We start from the raw sequence: 20,914 nt of genomic DNA, 5'->3' as shown, positions 1-20,914 counted from the left end.
TATCATGCACAGAGGATATAATGTATGTTCAGAGTATCATGCACAGGGAATTATGTATGCGCAGGATATCAATATCAGCATTAGACAGGGAAACATGGCAATCCCCACTTCCTTTGCATGTGCTGGGATGATTTTCAGAAAAAGAAGAAAAGGAAGATGGTAGCGCCCTGTGCTGGAACGCAGATAGGTGTGTAGAACAGATTTAGTTTGGCTTTAATGGGACACCTGAAGAAAAGTCATATGTGAATACCTAATCCTCCAGAAACAATTTTTGTTTAAATATTAAATGTTGATTTAAATCATGGTTTTATTGACTAACTGTAAATAGAGTTCTTTTGGAAGCTTTCAAAACGTAAGCTGTATACAAACGTTAAACTTGTTAGTTGCTAGTTACAAGAACAGTTGCTAGAAACAAATTTTCTTGATTGTTTAAAGTGATTGTGGAACAAATACTGTACAGACAGCACTGTTCAGTTCTATGGAGAGGGAAAAGGGGAGAACAAGCAGGAGGCACCCCTCTGCACCCTACTCATCATCTGAGAAAAAGACAGCAGTCATCTCAGCTCAATCAGTGATATGCCCAGCATTGCATGGGGGAACTGCTGCACACATGCTAGATACTCACCCAACATGATCATGATTATTAATTTGTATATTGCAACAATTATGCAGCATCTGTGCACAGTGTAAATTCTTTCCCCAGGGACTGTACAGAAATATTCTGCAGATTTCTGTACAATGCCTGAAGAAAAAATTTCCAAGAGAACTCTATCTACAGTTATTCATTAAAATTGTTTCTGGATCTAGTCCACAACAAACACTGGACTACACATGACTTACTACACCTATGTTTCACTGACTTTTTTTTTTCATAAAACGTTTCCTAAAAGAAGGCCTGCAACTGCTAGCTAGTTGTCTGGCTAATATACTGACCTGAAGGGTTTTTGTAAATGACTGATCCCCAATTTGCTGTCAGTAAATTTGTGTCACATATTCAGGAAAGTTACAATGCAGGCCGTACCTTTTTTTTAGCTAACAAGATATTATTGTAGTACAATTTTTAGGAATACAAGCTTCTCCAGTGGTCCTTGAAAACAATAGGCAGCCTCACACACCAGTAGGGTGAAAAGAACCAGGAAAGTAGGACCAGGCTTAATCTATTCTGGTAGAAATGAACCATGCATATAAATTTCAGCCTATATGTCTAAATTTACTGCTACATGAAGAAATTGTCGCATTGCCCTATGATCTTCATTATATATGGAAAATAGATTGTGATCCATCAGTATATAACAAACAGTTCAGGTGATCATGTGTTTGGTAACAGCGTGACCTGTTTTAAAAAATATATCCTGTTGTTAAACTGTGAATGAGAGATCATAGACAGCACTAAACAATAAAATATGATGCGTGCCAAAGAAAATATTCTACTATCACAAATAAAATTAAACAAAAAGCTGCGGCATGTGGAATTTTGATGTCATAGGCATAAGGGATACCCTTAGCATAATTATCAGCAACTTAGATTCTAGATCCCCTAAGCACAGTTTTGTTTATGGTTAGTCTTTAGTGAAGTGCATCATTATGGATGTAATATTTGGTACATTCACAGACTTTCATACAATTGTGAATAGAATGCCTCCATAGGTAGTATTCTAGGTGTCACTGCTTTTTCTACTGTCTGTAGTTGTCTGCGGAAGTCACATATTACAGGTTTCTGCTGTTACACATTCTTTTCCTACTCAAATTACCTATTTATTTTTGTTCCATGTAATCTGTTTGCTGAAGAGCAGATTTCAGTTGTACGTCTAAACAGTGGATTAAAATCACATACCTTTACATTGTAAGTCTGAAGTCTCTCAGGCCTCTCTTTTTCTTCATGTAACTGTGTTTATTCTGCTCTAAATACAGTAAAAATGGTTTGCATATTTTTATACATTTACAAAAGAATGGTTATTTTATATTTTTGTATTCCACTCACGAAAGGCAGAAGTGCTCCATTTGCAGAATAATGCTTGCCGTGTTGGTATCAAAGAAAATGTCGTTCAATCCAAAACTTTTTTTGTGTGTCAGGGTTGTAATACTTTAAAAGTTATCTCTGGTTTCAGTGAACATGAAGATGTTAAACTATAGTAACTAAACTCCCCTGTACAAATCTGTGTTAAAACATTTTTTTCCCAAAGTAAAAACAAATTTTAGAAAAGGCAAAAATTTTTAATAATAATGTATTTATATACACCATGTGCATGCAGTTTGCAGGTTCTCCCCATGTTTGCGTGAGTTTCCTCCGAGTACTCCGGTTTCCTCCCACATTCCAAAAACATGCAGTTAGGTTAATTGGCTTCCCCACAAAATTGACCTTAGACTGTAATAAAGAAATTTGACTGAGGTACGGACATTAGATTGTGAGCCCCTTTGAGGGACAGCTTGTGACATGACTATGGACTATGTATAGCACTGCGTAATATGATGGCGCTATATAAATACTGTATAATAATAATAATATTAAACTGTAGGTTTTAAGAGACAATCCTCCTCTGTCACCCACCCCTTTCTGCTCCCATCTCACCTTCCCTCCCTGTTCCCAGCACACTCCTCCTTTCGTTTCCCCAAACCTGTAATGCTCCCAGTCCTCCACTCTTCTGCTCTCCACCTATTCTGTCTTGCTCCATCTTTGATTCCTAGCCTTCCAATCTACCCAACACACATCTTAGTTGATGCAGTAGGAGCACTCTGTATTTACCACCATTTAAAATCCCATGGAATTAATGTCAGGTGTTCCAGGATTAGATCCGTGTAATAAGAACCTATTCAGGGAGTAGCCTGGTGTAATCTGTTTCATTAAACCTCAGATATCTAGGTTTGATTTTCTCTTTGTAAAACATGGCTAAAATTTACCAATTGATGCACTGAGAAGTTTCCAAAATCTATGGGATTGGAGCTCTTGGTACTTCCACAGTACTTGGTGCCACACAAAACATACAGAAGGATAGGCCACAGACGATAAAATAGATAGTGCTTTACCTAGAAGTAGGATGGTTTATTGACTGAAAGAGCACATAAGTAGATATAGCAGATCCAAAGGCTTTCAGAGTCACTGGCCCAGACAGAATCTTTAACCCTTCCCCTGGCTGTACTCTTGTTTTTGGTCAGTCAAAATATTGAGTCCAATATTCTTAAGGAGTATTACACCGTCCAGTATTTTTAAAGTAATTACACCAGTATGTAGTGCTATAAAAAGAATCTAGAATTGCAGCTTCCACAGTACTAAAGAAGAAAGAAGACTCCAAACCTAGTGCTCCACACAACTATGGATTTATCTATGTAAAACAGACTTTTTATTCAAACCCAGCATTTAGTTAGAGAAGACAGCTGTTAAAGGGTAAAGTTTTCCATCCTGTACCTGATACATCATATTCTACACTTAGTAACTTTATGTTCTTTATGTGAATTCATGATCACCACCCTATTCACAAGGTGCTATACTGTAAATGACAGAGATTAATAAACGCTTACCTAAGAGATGCTTGCACACTACGCAGTCCATACCGATTACTGCTATTCAGTCCTCCAAAGTGCAGTGCAGTATGTAAAAAAAAAAACATAAATCACAAAAGACAATCTTCCTATGGTGGTCAATATAGAAACTCACATGTGTTGTTTTGGGTATATACACATAAATATTTTGGTTCTGTGTGCAAGTATATGGGTTAGCAGTATGAACCAGATAAGCATTATCAAATGAACAGTCCTACAGATGATGAAGCCATCATAAACATCACTGAGTATTGTAGTACTTCTACACACAGAACCAAGGAATTCAGCTAGGACACCAGTGGTGAGTTCAAATGATACAGATTGAGACTTTCAATACCCCAATGTCCCACACATTCCCAAATCAGTAGCACTAGCATGGAAGTATATAATACATTGTGTATATTTCAACAAGGAATAATGTAAATTGCATTGAGACCGTGGTCTGATTACTACCCAGGAACCCTGCTTTTTATTTTTATTGTCATTACTATAAGGCACTTTATCAACATCAATGCTATGTGCAGCGGATTCCAATATTTTGTTGTTATGAGTTAACAGACCTTAATATTACTGAAAATAGTAATGTATGGTAAATGCATTTATGCAATGCCCCCCTGAAAGCTCTCTTCCAGCTTTCTGTTGTCCCACTGTAGATGGAAAGCCGTTTTTTGCATTAAAATCCTATCTACCTATCTATTCTAAGTCCTATCTATAATGGAGTTGGGCCTATCAGTCTCTTTCTTTATTTTTACTTCCTTAGACCTAACTGCATCTCATCATCATTAACATGTTAATGTAATTTTAAAATTGTGTTTTCAGTCTCTAAATCCACAGCTTTCATCCATATTATACATAGTGATCCTTTATATTTTTTATTTAAGGTCATCGCCTTTTTTCAATATATATACCTATATATACCTAATATATTTTTCAATATACATAGTGATCCTTTTTTTTTTTATTTAAGGTCATTGCTTTTTTTACATATTATACCTAGTGATCCTTTATATTTTTTATTTAAGGTCGACGTCTTGTTTAGGCTTTCCTTCAGTTTGTTCTCCTATGTTCTCACCCTGTTATAAGCAAACCTGGTTTAGATAGCAAATTGTGTAGACATGTTCCCTTTGACCTGCACTGACCTGCAGCTGATGCTGGGGAGACTGTAGTGGCTAAAAAAACTGAGGGAGATTAGCAGCACTGACATATAGAAAGGGAAAAAAAGGACAAAAGTATACTTTTTACTAACAGTGCCTTTGACATTATTCAGTTCTGGAGTAGTAGTGCCAGGCCAAGACTACTCACCCCCTCTGTTAGACATAAGAAGAAGGTTGTACAATGGGACAGGCCCCGGCTTAACAGTAATCTTTGTTAAAAGGACCCAGTTCTAATCATTTACCTCCATCACATATTTATGCGCTCTGTATTATTAGGCCCCATTGATCTTCCTGGCTTCTCCTATATTCCCAATTATATTGTTTGAGATTGCATAGGTAATGTGATATAAACCTGTTGATGTATCCTGCCTATTAGTACTTATGATCTGATACAAATTATTGCCTTTACCTACCTCTGAGTGAGTCAGAGAAAGCTAGAAATTCAGGGTTATAGTCCAACAAGGCAAAAACTCACCTTGTTATAACCCTTTAGGCTTACTTCACTAGAATATAATGATTGATGTATAGCATTCCAACCATTACTTAAACAATGACAGTGAAAGCAGAAAATATCCATAATGGATGAAAATAAAAATCACTACAACAAAAACACATAGTAATTACTAGGTTTCTTGGTCCCTTGAGATATTTTTTCATAATAAATATTTAATAATAAAAGAAACATAAAAACTTGTATTCTCATTAACAAGTTCACAGATAACGTCTTCAGAGCTAAATAATCAAATTGTGAATCTGCAGACCAATCCAGCAAAAAGTTGAAAATCTGCTGCTCCCTTTCTTCCAGGCTCCGACTGAAGAATCAGTTTTTTCACACAGGCGTAGTCCTGGGTACTCTAAAAACACTGATTTGACTCTATGTCTCTCTGTGCTCAGGGCAAGGAGGGTGCAAGAATGTTGCATCATCCTCTGTAGGAGGGAAAGTGTGTGATGTGTAGAAACATTTTTTAACTCACCAGAATTATACAATTCACCAGAAATATACAAGGAACTTTATATGCAGGTGCATAGTTTAAGATCCATAAAAAACCTAAAATGGGACCAAAATCTTTTTATTTGGTATGCTAGAAATCAAGACAAACATAAAACATTCACAGTTTAATTTAGGCAATAAAAGCAGTGATGTAGTTTCTTAATAGACAATTGCTTATATTCCAAATTTTTCTGTAATGAAAACATTACTTTTCCAAAATTCATAAAAAAGTCCCCTCTCTAAATGTGTTAATGCCAAAAGCATTAGAAAAAAATGTAGAAGAATCTGAACACTGAAAAAAGCAAAATTACCAGTGTAAAATGTACAGACGTTAGATTTCTGTCGGTGGATTCTGTTGTGATCAATTCCAGTGACAGAGGAACAAATAAGCTCTGGATACACAGAGCTTTTCAGTTCTACAAAGATGGGAGGGGGAGGATGAGCAAGTGGCACTCCTCTGTGTCCTCCTTCATAATACAATGGTTATCTGCACATGGTCGTTCTTTAATCTGCCAGGACAGATTGGGGAATGACATCAGAGACAGCCATAAACATGCTAGATTTTGCTATCACAATCTCCCAACAATCATCTACCATGTATACATAAGAAGATACAATATACAAAAGGTGAAGGTGAAGGATTAGTAGAAATACTGTACTTTGCACTGCAAAATAAAAATAATATATATATATATATATATATATATATATATATATATATATATATATATTAAGCTATTATCAGTTCATCAGTCAGTCTAATTTTCTGGCTCCTGGTGTGATGTGTATTGAGGCTGCAGGTGTGGGTGCTGAGACATTATAAAATACCTGTCAGCACTGTTGTCACATATAATGTGTGACAGGCTGACGTAGCCACCAGCCATGTAAAATCATTAAGAATGTGTCTGCTCCACCAGCATTTCTAGAACAATCATATTATAGGTGTGTCGCGCTCAGCCTTCACTTCTCACATTACTTGTTTTGGGTTCTCTACTCTACTCTACTCTACTCCAGAAAATATGTATATCAGGGTTTTCCAACAACATCTAAAATATCATGTACTTTTTTTAAATTGTCTGGAAATTCAATTTTTCTTTTTTTTCGGGCTTAGGTTCCTGTTGATCCTGACTATCGTTGCGGTCCTGATGGATTCCTTTTGGTTTCCCTCCCCATCTCTTTCTTTTTCACTCTTGTTGTTTTACTTGCCAAATTAACATTGTATGGAGATCATATTATCTTTTTCTTTGTATAATACATGTATATTATTATGCTCTGGTGTATCGAAACAAACATATCATAACAAAAGAAATTAAAGACCTGAACTAAGTAATGAAGATCTTGATACTCACCACCACTACGCTCTCACTTACTGTGCCAAATGAGGTGTGGAGTGAAACACAATTTAGGAATATTCACACAGTTTATAAAGTTCTTGGTGAACATGACATGGAGACTGGCACCAGGAATCATGCCTCCTGTTTTTAATGAGCCTCCACTCCTGTCTCCGTGGTATACTATCTATGGTCATGCACTCACATGGCATCATTCTGGAAAAATGTGCTCTGTTTTATTCCTCAGGTAACCATATGTACTCTATCTTTGGACCCCTACATATGACTATAGTAGGGACATTAGATTGTGAGCCCCTTTAAGGGACAGCTAGTAACATGACTATGGACTCTGTAAAGAGCTGCGTAATATGTTGGCGCTATATAATTAATAATAATAATAATAATAATAATTATGTGGACCTTGCTGCTGGTGGCCAGACGAGCTATTATGTCGACCTGGCTTCACCCCTTAAACCCCACTCCCATGGTGTCTCGTGAAATTATCTTCCCAAAAACAGTTGTTTTCCGGGAACTGCTTTCTGGATACCCTGCCATTCTGTTAATGGGGCCCAGAAGAATGTGGGGACCTGGGCCAATCTATCCCTAAAATGGCCACAGGACCTGCATAGGCCCCATCTTGTCTGCCTTTATCTTGGGAAATTGTTTTTCTTTGTTTAGTTTAGAGGAAAGAAATAAAAGAAAAGGAACAAGTCTCAGACAAATTGGGCTGTCCACCTATAAACTCAAGCTCAGTTGAGCGACTCAGGGCCTGCTATAGCCAATTTAAATATACCATTTCTTGACACCAGCCTAAGCCTATTATTTCACAGGTCTTTTCTCCATGTACTGTGTGCCAAGCTCTTGTGAAGAGGACAGCTAAATTTAATTATGCCATCTCAATGATATTAATCATAAGAGCCATTTCTGACTCATATTACAAGTGTTTTTGACACTGCAGATTCCTGTCTTTATATTTCTATTTTGTGCATTCCCAGGGCAACAGCACCAAGTACAAGATATTTATAGAAAAGCCAAATATAATACTGACACATCACATAAAAGCATAGTACATGCATTAAAAAGTATACCCAGCTAAGTTCATGTAGACTTTCCCATGTTGCCCTACTTTCTTCACTACATGTTTGAATTTAAAGAGTTCTTGCTCCAATTAGTAACACACACACTGCTCTATAAGGTGATTGCTCTTATATCCTTTCCACATACTGTACCTCCCCTCTGTCCCTGATTTGGAGGAACTGTTCTTCTTTTCTCCACAGTTGTCTTAATAAAAAATGTAATTCATAACAATTAAAAAGTCCTATTTTGAACCAAACTTTTCAAACAGCCTCTAAATTATTTAAATTGTTGCTAATATAAAGGAAATGTAGTTGTGAAAAAGTACTTGATCATTTTTTTATGCCTTAGTACCTTTTTATGGTCAACAAAATTGGAGGATGGCTGGTGTAGCAATTGCATTCTTTGAGCTTAACATGCCCCTCTTTCCAACCTCTGAAAGTTATGTGTTATGCTCCCACTTCCACCCCCCTCCCCTACCCGCCCCTATTGCCCTTATCCATCAATAGGGTCACAAGTAAAAAAGAACAACTGAAAAATATTCACGCTGATGATGTGATATGGATTGTATCTAACCCAGGGGGAAAATATTACATTGAAGGAATTGAAGTCCTTTTTAATTTTGATTCAGCTGCTAATATTGGCAGTAAGACATTTTTCTGCCCTCTCATGAAAACATTCACTCTGGAACACCTTTTCTTCTTCTCATCTCTCTAAGGCTATGTACACATACGATTCTCACCTGATATGAATGATCATGCTCATCTCGGGCAATAATCTCATATGTGTACAGAAGTCACCCAACGTTGTTCATGGATTCATCTTGACGGATGAAGCACAGACGATGAACAACCACAATAGAATAGAGGGGATGAGAGCACAGCGGGGTGCCGCTCACTCGATCTTCCCTCTCCATAGAACAGAACGTTGCTGTATGTACATCACTCATTTGTTTATCTTTCAGTCCTTTGTGACTGAAAAAGAAAATTTCCAACAACAATAATTGAGTGTGTGTACGCAGCCTAACAGAGAGAGGTGTTAAGTAGTCCACAGATTGATTTAGGTCAGATAAGACTGTTTAGGATTTGAGTGCAGCACAATCAATTACAAGCTCACTGTTTTTCTGGCAGGATTACCAGTATTTGTTTTCACTTATTGTACAGATATGACAAAATGCTTCTAATGCTATATTTAACAGACCAGAAGAGAGCACATAGTTCATTGTTAGGGTTTCCACACACTTTAGTTCAGTTAACCAGGCCCAATAACTTTCTTTAGATCACATTAATAACAAATTTTGCAGGCATGTAGATACACCAAGAATGAATAATCACATTCTTTCCATTTAGGAATGTTCATGTTTGTATACATACATAGCTAAACTAATAATAAATCCAACAGTAAATACAGTATACATGAACCTACGTGAGACCGTATTATTTGTCTTCACTGTGTAGGAACTTCAGTGTACATTGTAGACAGTTTGTATATGAATCTCATGGCTAAGACACAACACTCAGCCTTTCCTATTTATAATATTTTGCATTGTATGTATGCAAAATGTGGGTGTTTCACAAACCCAGTGGTTTGTTTTTAGTAATATTTAAACAGCCAGTTAAAACTTTGCTAAAAACTTGTCAAACCGGTAATGTACATGTCTCCCTAATGATAGAGTATAGCAGGAGCAGGCACAATTGCTGTCTCGTGTTTCTCCATACATTACTAGCTAGCAGGACAGTCCTGACTGCTCCCATACAGGCGACTCTATGGAACGCACAACTTAAAGGTAAATCATTCCGTAATTCTATTTATGAAAGAAGCAGGACAGCGTGAAGCTGGCTTAATACACGTATATACATATATATAAAATCTGGATGGCAGCCATGCACCAGACATTGTTGGCATAACTGCCTGTGCTGGCAATTCTTTAGTTGAATGGATAAGTATAATTGTATTTGTCCTGTGATTATAGAAGAATGATTATATTTGTTGAGAGATCACTTGTATGGATGTTAGTTCAGAGGAGAGGTTAGTGTGGATTGTTTTCAAGAAACAAACTGCTACTAATCTTATGAATTTGAAGGTATACACATGTGCAGCATGGAATAGCAACCTGTATTCTCTACAAGGATTTATTTGTGAAAAAACAATATTATTTTCTTGTATGGTCGAGACATATATTCATACACAACTAAGGATAAACAGAACAATGGGTCAACTTCAGAATTTTTCCAGAGAATAAATTAATTTCATCCATTTTTATTTTTATTTTTTTCTATGTAATATTTTACTGATCATGTACAGGATAAAAATGTTCTAAATTAGTACTGCCTGCTATCATGCTACCAGAGGATGTTTATCGTATAAAAGATGGGCAAATCTCATCTATAGCTTATGAGATTTGCCTGTTTGGCATTGTACTAGGTAAAAGTACATATTCTTCTTCTTTATGAAAAGTTGATTAGTCAGTGGAAAAGAATACCAGCTCACTGGAAAATACTGCTGTCTGAGTTCTTAAACAATCAGTTCTTTGTGCAGATACAAATATAGAAAATATCTGTATAAAAAATCATTTCATAAGTAAAAAATACATAAATGTGTGTGGGAAGGCAGTGCAGTCCAAACACTCATTTTATTAAGTTGGATAACAAAATCACATGGCTGCTTTGTCTTCATTGGTATATTATTATTACACAGTATTTATATAGTGCCAACATATTATGCAGCACTTTACAAAGACCATAGCCATGTCACTAGCTGTCCCTCAAAGGAGCTCACAATCTAATGTCCCTACCATAGTCATATGTCTATAATACAGCCAGGTCAATTTTAGGAGGAAGCCAATTAATCTAACTGCATGTTTTTGGAATGTGGGGGGAAATCGGAGTACCCCGGGGAAACCCACACAAACACGGGGAGAACCTTTGATACTACATGCGAATAGTGTTCTGACCAAAATTCGAACCTGGGACCCAACGCTGCAAAGGCTGGTATATAACCGTTTTTTTATGTGATCATATATTAGAAGAAATGATCATTTTCTTTCCCCTAGGAGAGCCCCTTTCATTAACATACACACTCATATTCAAGACATGTTGAAAATTTCCTCATTGTTACCAATGATAACAACTTTCCAACCTGGCAGATGGTTTCTGGCACCCAAGTCTTCTGATAGGTTAAATGAACAAGTAAATTATGTCATGCAACAATCATTCTGTGTATATCAATTTGTTTCCATAAAAATTGTATTCATTTGATCATAATATTAACATTAGGATGTTCCTGTGTTGCATTTTCTGTGAAAAAACAGATAAAAATTAATTGTTTGTATGACTCAGTTCGAGTGACTATTGCACCCTAAATATTGCAGACGTATGCATATATACGGAGGAATGTGGTAACTTTAATACTCCATGACCTCTTTTGAATATGCAAACACTGATGATTAAATGACAACACATGCAATAGTTGTTCCTGTGTAAAATTCAATATATATCATGTCAAAACCAGGGTTCTGAAAACTTTGCAGCCTATACTATGTACAGTATCACTTACAGGGTGTTAGGATTAGGTAAAAAACTGGGCTTATGTTTAGTAAGATTGCCCATAAGGACCATCTGAGAAATTAAACATTTGTTTTTCTCCAATCTGACAGATTGGTATGTTGAATGTGAATTACCATATGTCCTTCAATCCCATTTCAGTTTACTGTTTAAAGAACTTGCAGCAATTAAGAAGGGGCTTCTTTTAGGTTCCCATGGCATGTTGTATTCAGTAAATCACCACTTTGCTTACTGTACTGTTTTTATATTAGAAAAAAGACCCATCTTTTTTCATAGGACTGTGCACCACTTTTCCCCATTATAGACCTTGTACAGTGTTTAAAAACAAGGTAGAGGATCATTTCTACAGTCTGTTACATCCAATCACATTTTTATTTTAATGACATTAATAAATAAAACATTCAAAGAAAAATGACAGAAACTAACCTTTTGCTTTTTGCTAGTGGAATATTAGAACCTCACCTTACAAAAATGCTGCAATAAATAGAATTAGATAATACAATGTTGTGCAAAGCAGATTTTATTTACAAACTGAAAGATATTTTACACCTCCCTTATTACAGTGCATGCTTGGATCTGTTGTTCTTGGCAATTTCCAAAAGCCAGAATCAGCAAAATTGATTACCCAGATAGCCCAGCGTTAGATGCTCATACATCTATTATTGCACACTTATCTGTTAAAAATGCAATACATGCTTTTCCTGCAGTGCTTCACGCTTTATAGTTGTCTTAGCAATTGTATACTTTGATTAATGTAAATATTTTTAATATCACACCTATAGGAATTAAAAATGCCCTTCAGGTGTTGCCACAACATACCTCTGTGTGGATTTATTTATGTCTTTGTGCAGAGAGCATGGAGAGACGATAAAGAGTATCACTTCACCAGAAAGACGTCATTGTTCAGGATGTGGCTTGGCATATTTCTGGTACAAGTCCAGACAGAGACACCCAAGATTCCTTACGGGAAGCATCTAAAATGATCTTTTTAAATGTTCCAATCAACAGATTCTTTTAGATTTATCCTTTTAACTGCACAATAGGTGAAAGTTGTATTACTAGGTTTCTCTTCAGCTAAGGATTGGGCATTTGTCTTGAAAAATGATAAGAAAAAGCAAAACCAGTTGTTTTCAGTGGTACACATTTTTGTTTCTTTTTTTTTCTTTTCCTAAATTCTTTTGCATATTTAATTGTTTTATAATATTCAATACTGAATCATTTATTTGTAGTTTGTGCATTATGATGTCACTTTTTTACATAATAAGTACAGCCTATGTCCTCTCCCCAGAGTGTAAACCATTTATAGGACTTTTGAAGATAGGTGTTTTTGTCAAAAACAATCTTTTCAATTTGAGATTGATTGAAAGGCATTTTAAAGTACAAACGTTCAATTTAGGGGGGCTGTGCTGCATTGAGGACCAAAGGCTGTGCGCCTACAGGCTCTTAAGATGGGAATCTGTCTCTGCCTATGACTAACATAGGTCCCTAACAGGTATAAGTGTTATATCACGCTAGATATCTAAAATAAGAATAAAATATCACTTTAAGAGGACAGACCCCACTTGCTATTCAGATGTATTTTAGGGCTAGAACAGTAGCTTTCAATGTATCCACTGGTTTCTTTAAGTTTGCAGAGTGTTACTAAGTACAGCCACATAATAAATAATTACTATAAAAGGAGACAATATAAAGGAAGATATAGTTTAATTTTATAATAAACCTCCAGGGCCAATAGCTGATAAAGGCAGGATCACTATAGATTTTAAGGAAAGCTACAGACTGAAAACAACTTTTTGATATTTAGATAAATACAGCTGTTTCATGATCAATTCAAGTGCACCTTATAACAGAGTTTACTACTTAAAAGCTTATTTTTACCAAAATGCAGATCATGCTGAGAAAAAAATAATAAACTGCAAAATTTTTTATCTAAAAGAAGACCTGGCCACCTCTAGCTGCTAGTAGTAAAATGAGGGACAATCCAGGGTTTTCTACCATAGCTTAAACCATCACAGAACAGAAAAGTTAATCGTTTTTTAATAATGTTTATCAAATTTTTAGGTAAATTTGAAACATTTATCTTCTATCATATTGATTTCTTTAAAGAATACTTTGATTTAGTTATTTATTTTAAGAATTTACAATATCATAATTTCTTGTTACAGAGTCCCGACATAGCTGAAGATTTGGACAACAAGCTTGAACCTAATGAAGACTCTGATGCTCAACACTGTGAGCCTGGGTGCAGTCTAGACCAAGATGAAGATTATTTTGAAACTAGGTCGTGCTTCAGTGAAAGTCCATCTGAATTAAAAAGTGAAGTTTTTGAAAGTGTATCGGACATTGACTCAGTCTGCAGTGACACTACAGATGAACTGAACAGAAGATCTGACTGTCTTCTTCTGGAGAAAAACAAGTCTGTGTATTCTGATATTCAGAGTTGCATTAATTCAAACATATATTTCTCAAAAGACACTCTCTGCAGCCATAAGGATCAGTCAAATTTGCCTTTCTGTTCACCAACACAAATCTTTCTATCCCAGAAAAGTCTTACATCTGATCTTTACAACACAGAGGACACAGATAAGGAACTGAGCTTAAGGAATGATTTTCTATTCTCAGATCTAAATTGTAGAAGTGATACAGAGAACAATAATCTACTTGTAAATGATCTGCAAGATGATAGAGCAAAAAGGACAGACACACAAAGTTGTTTAGAAAGTGCTGCAGCTAAACAAAAAGGAGTAAACTGCATATCGCTATCAGAAGGCTGCCTGTCCTGTGTAAGATCAGATACTTCAACAATTGCCTATTTATGTGAATATCATCAAAGCCTTCCTAATATTTATTTTAAAACCACTTCTTACCATATCACAAGTCCAATAGCACACAATAATAATAATGACACAAGACATGAGGAAACAAGTGCAATTACAAAGTCTTTCTCTACAGAAAATCTTAATCTGAATACACCTTCTACATGTCTTGATCAATGTAATGTAATTTTAATGAGGACGTCAACGGAAGAAGAGATTCAAGCTCAGGAGGATAATTGTCAAGAGCACATCCCTTCCTCAAAAGACTGGAATACCAGCTATTCATGTCACTGGACACAACAAGAGACGGTTCTCAGACATACAGAAGACACAATACATGTTGGTTCCACAAAGGAGAGTGGTGCCGAATCAGGTTATGGTGCTGATATATGTGAAAATATCATTCGAAATGTAAAAAAAACAGTAGCCTATCAATATAATTCTTCAGAGACAGAAATAACAAAACCCATTGTGCCTCAACATAACCATAAAACACATGACACTGACAAAGCACTGAATAATGGTAATGGAAAAGAATACAAAATATCAGGAACAAAATCTGAACTCGATAACACAGTTACTGATTCCTCCAATAGACCTCCTCTTATAATAATATCTATTCAAAGAACAGGTGCCCAGGCAACACGAAACAAACTTGAAGATATCAAACCTGTTAAAGAACAATGTACAGAAACATTTCATTCCCAAACAAATCGTTTACATGATAATAGTCAAACATTTATTCAGGACTGTTCCAAAAGAGATGTAGACAAAAATGCACTGGAAAATATAAATTTAACCTACACAGAAAACAAAAAAGAGGACAATAATTTTATTGAAGGACATACAGATATGAAAGGCTTACATGTGACTGATGAAGATCAGGAAGTTTTACAAACAAGCCAAGATAAAAAAGATCAACAGTGGGATAAGAAGTTAGATGGGCTTTCCACAGAAAATTATACTTCTGTTAGGTTTGAAGAAAAAAACATGGAGATAATCCAGGAGACTCATTTAGATAGACAGTCTACTGTGGACCTTATTGTTTCACCTAATGGACCTTGTGTGGCAGAAAACAGCCCTCTTATACTTGAGAGAGAAAACACAGGGTCACTCGAGGAAAATGAGGCAGAAGAACAATCAAGTGTGGACCGTACAGTTTCCCCAAATGCTCCTCCATGTTTGTATAGTGAGGAGAGTTCAGACTGTTCAGATCATCTAGAATTCAGTTTCTCTGATGACGATCTTGATGATGAAAAGGAATGTCATGACTCATCTCATACAGAGAGTAATATGGAGGATACATTGTCTCCTACACAAGCATCCAGTTCTGGAAAAACAGGAAGAACAGAGAATATGAACGTGTCTTCTGATGTCAGGTCACATCCTAATGAAAACAATTCTATTAGATCTAATTGCACTGAAAATGAAGATAGTTGTGAAAAGGTTGAGCAATCTATGAACAGTGTAAAAGTGGAATATGATACAATAAAACATATAAGCAGTGAGCATTCAGTTTTGTCTCCTGTTTCTGAGATACCAGAAGAAGGCTCTGAATCCATCAAACCTGAAAATAGCACGGATACAAATGATAGTGTTAGATCAGCAGAGACAAAAAGCAACACAGAATGCAATCCTGTGCAATCTCTTAAACCTCCAATTTTAAAAAGTAGACAGATAGAGAATTTATGCAAAGATGAACATAATTCTGATGTGTCTGATGATGATCTCTTTGAAGGTAGTTTTCTGTACAATAGAAGTATGCGAAAGGCCTCTGGACCTGGAAGAATAGATATAGATAATTTTTCTAGACTGAGATGCAATGTATCAAATGTCAGTATTCCAGAACCCTTTGAGAAACCACAAAACAATGAGCCACCCAAGCCTCAGACTGAAAACAATGACATAAAGAGCAATAAAAATGTAGAGGGTAGAGGGTTAAAAGAAAGGTTGTCTTGGGCTCATAAATCTTTCTCCAGTCTATTTGACTTTAAAAATCTAGAAAAAGAAAATGTGACTCAACAAACAGACCCTGAAAACAAAGAAGAAAAGAAAAAGATCAGAGCTCATCAAATGTCTTGGAGAGCCATACGAAAAACCAAGGAAAGAGACTCGCTTAAAAGACTTAGTGTTCAAAATTTGTCAACACAGGCCATTAGTCCAAACAAACCAAGAAAACCATCTAGGGAGAAACTGGAACCTGGTCATGAAAACTCATCAGTCGTTCCAGACCTGCTTAGCAGCTCTCCTTCTGAAATTAAGGAAGATGCCTGCACAGAATCTAACAATGACAAAGATACAACTACAAACTCTCCAAACCTTAGGACTAATTATGTAGAAAAAAGAAGCCCCCAAAAGTGTGGCACAAATCCAAGAACTTCATTTGATCAAGCAAACACAACTGAGCAGCTTTTATTAAGCAAGCATTCACCCACTACTTCCTATTCCAACATATTCTCCAATTCTGAACTAAACTCCATGCCTTGTCGACCAATGAGCCCAAAACCACAGAGCCAGTGGCCTAGTTATCAACGTAAAAGTTTGCGTAATTCCAGGGCCAGTGCTACTTCCACGACTTCTCTCGGAAACTGTTCTCCACTGGAGAGTTATTTGGACTCACAAGAATCATCCACAGTGTTTAAGCCTTGGCCACTGAGCTCTTTAGAAAATGAGTTCCAGAAAGAGGACAGTGGCATCAGTAGTCAATCTCAGGCTAGCATATATACTGCTTCTTCAACAAGTGACATACTACGTGATGAAGTAAGTACCTGCTATTTGCTAAGAGTTTGCTGTAGAAGAAAAATATTAAAATATGACAGGATTTATGATCCAGCGTTTTTTTAAAAAGTTACTTTTTTTTAAAGTTACTTTAATAATTTCTGATTAGCTGGTGTGAAAAAAGCATTTCTTTCAGTTTCAGTTGCAATGACCGCGGTCATCGTAATCAGCAAACTATTCAGTAAAGTATATCTTTATTTCAAAGATTTTTATTGTATTTTTCAAATGCAGTTTTACAATACCAAATAAAAAACATAATGAGGGGGGGGGGGGATGAGAACCAAGATGAGATAAGATGAGATGAGTCCACCAAAATAAAGCAAACCTTAAATAACTTTTTTTAAATAATATTCTATATAATAAGAAGAGGTTAAAACATTTGTTAGGTTTTTATAGCTGTCCTTCTAAGGAGATTTACTCTCTCGGTTCTGGTGACCATTGTCATTGGGACTGAAAGTGGGGAACAATAAATTCCAAAGCTGATAATAATTGCTCTATCATGGCTTTAATCACAGAATGAGTAGAGAAGTAGTTTCACTTGAAGCCCAGCAAGCAAGGTCTCACTTGATTTAAAATAAAATATATATATATATACATATATATGGGGCAGTCCATTTATTAACCAGTGAATCTGACATTCAGTAATATTCATGCGTTTTAATGCAGTAAATTGATTCTCAACCAGTGACTTTAGCTGAAAGTTAGGTTCATTTTTGAATATTAGACTCATAACACTCTCATGCTGCCTAAACAAGGCCAAAAACAATTTTTAGAAATTTGGGTTTAAATGCTGTTCTAACTAGACTGAAAATCACTTAGCAAATTATTATTCACCTAACTTAGAAAATGAGGGGAAGTTTTGCTGACTGCATCTATCTGTTCATGTACAAGCAGTATTTACTACATTCACTATAGTAAGTGATTTATCCCTTGTGGAGTTATGATCACTTTGCCAAGTGAACAGCCAAATCTTTAGTAAATCAGTCCCTACATAATGGTTCTCTGTCATAAGACTAGTAAGAATAGTGATGATGCAGCATTAGAACATCTTCAGGACAATCCATTACAAGTTTTTGGAATGTATTGATACATTTTATCTGAATTATCTGTTAACACTATTGCTGTTTAGATAAACAGTTTTAGTGCATTTTTTTTTACTTGTAAACCACATGGCAATATTATGGCTTGAAGACACTGTATACTGTAATCTTCCAGGACAGGGTGAATCCAGTGTGAGACTTATGTTCAAACTACCAGTAGATGGCATAGGAGTTCATTACAATAACATGGATAGTAATTAGACAAAGTTCTAAATAGGCCATAAAGGGGATTCAGCATGGGTTATTTCTCAATCATTGTGTCTCTGTATATTATGCCTGTAAAAAAACATTTCACTAGTGTCCTGCCTCTAATAAACCCTCTGAGCCAAGGTGGCACCAAAAGTGGTAGGAGTACTCAACAACTTTTAGAATTAGTTTGTGAAGTTGGCAACAAACTTCATTGCCTGATATGAACAGTTTCAGTTGCAAAGTAATATTGTAAATGTTTAGGCATTAAGGTTGCTGCAGATTTAAGACAATCCCTTGACTTCCACGTTAACATAATTGAGGTGAGTGCCATCATGACTTGATCTTACACCATTTTTACTTAATACTAATAAAAACAGGAGAATAGACCAAATCAAGTAACAGCTATAAAGGTGCAAAGAGAGAAAATACTCCAGAAAAGGAAGACCTCTGAGATGCTGGTTTTTACTTTCCCAAACACCGACACAACCAGTAAAACATCCACTATACCCTTGTTGGCCTCTGCTGGGTGCAGGAAGGATTCAGAGAAAAGAAAGACTCAGTCACTCTACAGGAGCTTCAGCTGTGATGACCTTTGGGTAAATCAGACAAAGCAGTCAATGAATGTAAACAAGTCAGGAATCTCTATTCCAGCAAAGAACCAAATGAAGAACACACAAGTAAGAATGACATCCATCCTCTTGCTCTGTCCTCTTGCCATTACTCTCCTATCTTTGCATGTTCTTTCCATTCTTTGGCAAATGCACATTTTCATATTGTACCTGCTTTCAAGATATAGACTTTCTCAGCTAAAATATATTTTTAGATGAGTATATCAGGGTGAGGTCCATAAAGAGGTGGGGCTTACAGCTGTCCTGATATTCAAATGCTAATAAACTTTTTTATGGCTCTTATAACAACTAAATATTTAAAATAATGGTTCTATATTAGAGAATGATAGCATACAGATGATCTGTATTTTCTTTATTGCCATATACAGCTTTCAGACCTGCAAACCTGGCCTAGAATGAAAGTTTAGGTGCAGAATAAAAAAACTCCCATGGAAAATAGGGCTCATGCTTAGTGCAAAATAGTAACGTAAAGAATACAGGGAGAAAGATGCCCAACAATAATCGAGCCTGATTTTTGTTCATACTATAGCACGTAGACTGCACGTAATTTGCAGTGAGGTGTGAAGAATAAGCTAGTGCATCCAACACATCTAGGTTTTCTGAAATGGATCCATTGAACTGGTTGGAAAATACTATAGCTACAGGCGGCTACAACGTACAGTTTGTAAGCTTGAAGTAAATATGTTTACGTACAAAAGAATTATGTCATGAAGTCCATAAACATGTTAAAACTTGTTAAAAAACCTTTCCACCGAAATTGTTTAAGATTGTGATTAAGAAGGTTGTAAAAGTAATGTAGAATCACACATAGTGATACTTTATTGTTGGCTTCCTCAGTTGGATTGGCATCCTCAGCTGTGGTGTCGGGACTCCTGATAAACATTTGATGGTTTTGGATCAGTGGGCCTGATTTATTAAATTAAATAAAGCTCCCATATGCTGGAGAGGATACAATTTTATCAGTGAAGCTGGGTGATCCAGCAAACCTGGAATGGATTCCTTCAAGGGATTTTGCTATTTGCTGATCTGTTTTGAATCCTGGACCAGACCTATTCCAGGTTTGCTGGATCACCCAGCTTCACTGATAAAAGTGTATCCTCCCCAGCCTTGGAGAAGTTTAATAAATCAGGCCCAGTGACTCAGCAGGAGAGGGGAGCAGCTTCAAGTTCACACCCTCCATATTGTACCCCACAGAAGTTCCTTTTACCAAAACACTATACTAACATCAGTAATAAATTCACTACTATTTTAAAAGGGTAGTTCAATAACTATTGCTCAACAGTGTCAGTGGAAAAAAATATGCCAGTTCCAGTCATTCAGTTCTTGGAAAAGTTATTGAAGGGATTTTTCCATACAGAATAACTGGCCCAAAATATAAAAGAAATATCCAAATGAGTAGTAATGTAATTTGAGGTTTCTGCTGTAATTGCTACCGATAAATCATAATACCTCAGACATAAACAGCCAATATTTTATAGTTTTTTTATTTTAGTGAAACCTACAAAGTTTCACTATTTCTGTTCTCTCTCTTGGGTGGCACAAGAAGCTTTTCACATTCCATGATGGTTCACTAAAGTTACATCTTGTTGTAAAGATGAACTATTCACATAGTTTTCCCATGCAGCGGTGGTGGTGGTGGTGGAATGTGGCTTTTGAAGTTGTATTTTATATACTTGGCTGAACTTTCAGTCGAAATATATGTATCCTTGTCATCTTAAAGTGGAGGTGTAATCAGGCTGTGTACGTTTACAT

At 36.1% G+C, this 20,914-nt stretch overlaps 1 protein-coding gene across 2 annotated transcripts in view; it reads left to right on the top strand.

Moving 5' to 3' along the window:
• Window positions 1-20,914, top strand: part of ARHGEF4 (Rho guanine nucleotide exchange factor 4) — a 95,883-nt gene that overhangs the window by 29,675 nt on the left and 45,294 nt on the right. The window contains exons 2-3 of one of the 2 annotated variants that reach the window (XM_072407754.1): window positions 13,816-17,226; window positions 18,911-19,210. In XM_072407754.1, coding sequence (XP_072263855.1) covers window positions 13,816-17,226; window positions 18,911-19,210 — 3,711 coding nt within the window. The remainder of the gene's footprint in view (window positions 1-13,815; window positions 17,227-18,910; window positions 19,211-20,914) is intronic. The other variant, XM_072407755.1, reaches the window with a different exon arrangement.

The sequence above is a fragment of the Pyxicephalus adspersus genome, chromosome 4, assembly GCF_032062135.1.
Source record: "Pyxicephalus adspersus chromosome 4, UCB_Pads_2.0, whole genome shotgun sequence".
Taxonomy (NCBI): Eukaryota; Metazoa; Chordata; class Amphibia; order Anura; family Pyxicephalidae; genus Pyxicephalus; species Pyxicephalus adspersus.
This window is presented reverse-complemented; position numbering and strand designations above follow the sequence as displayed.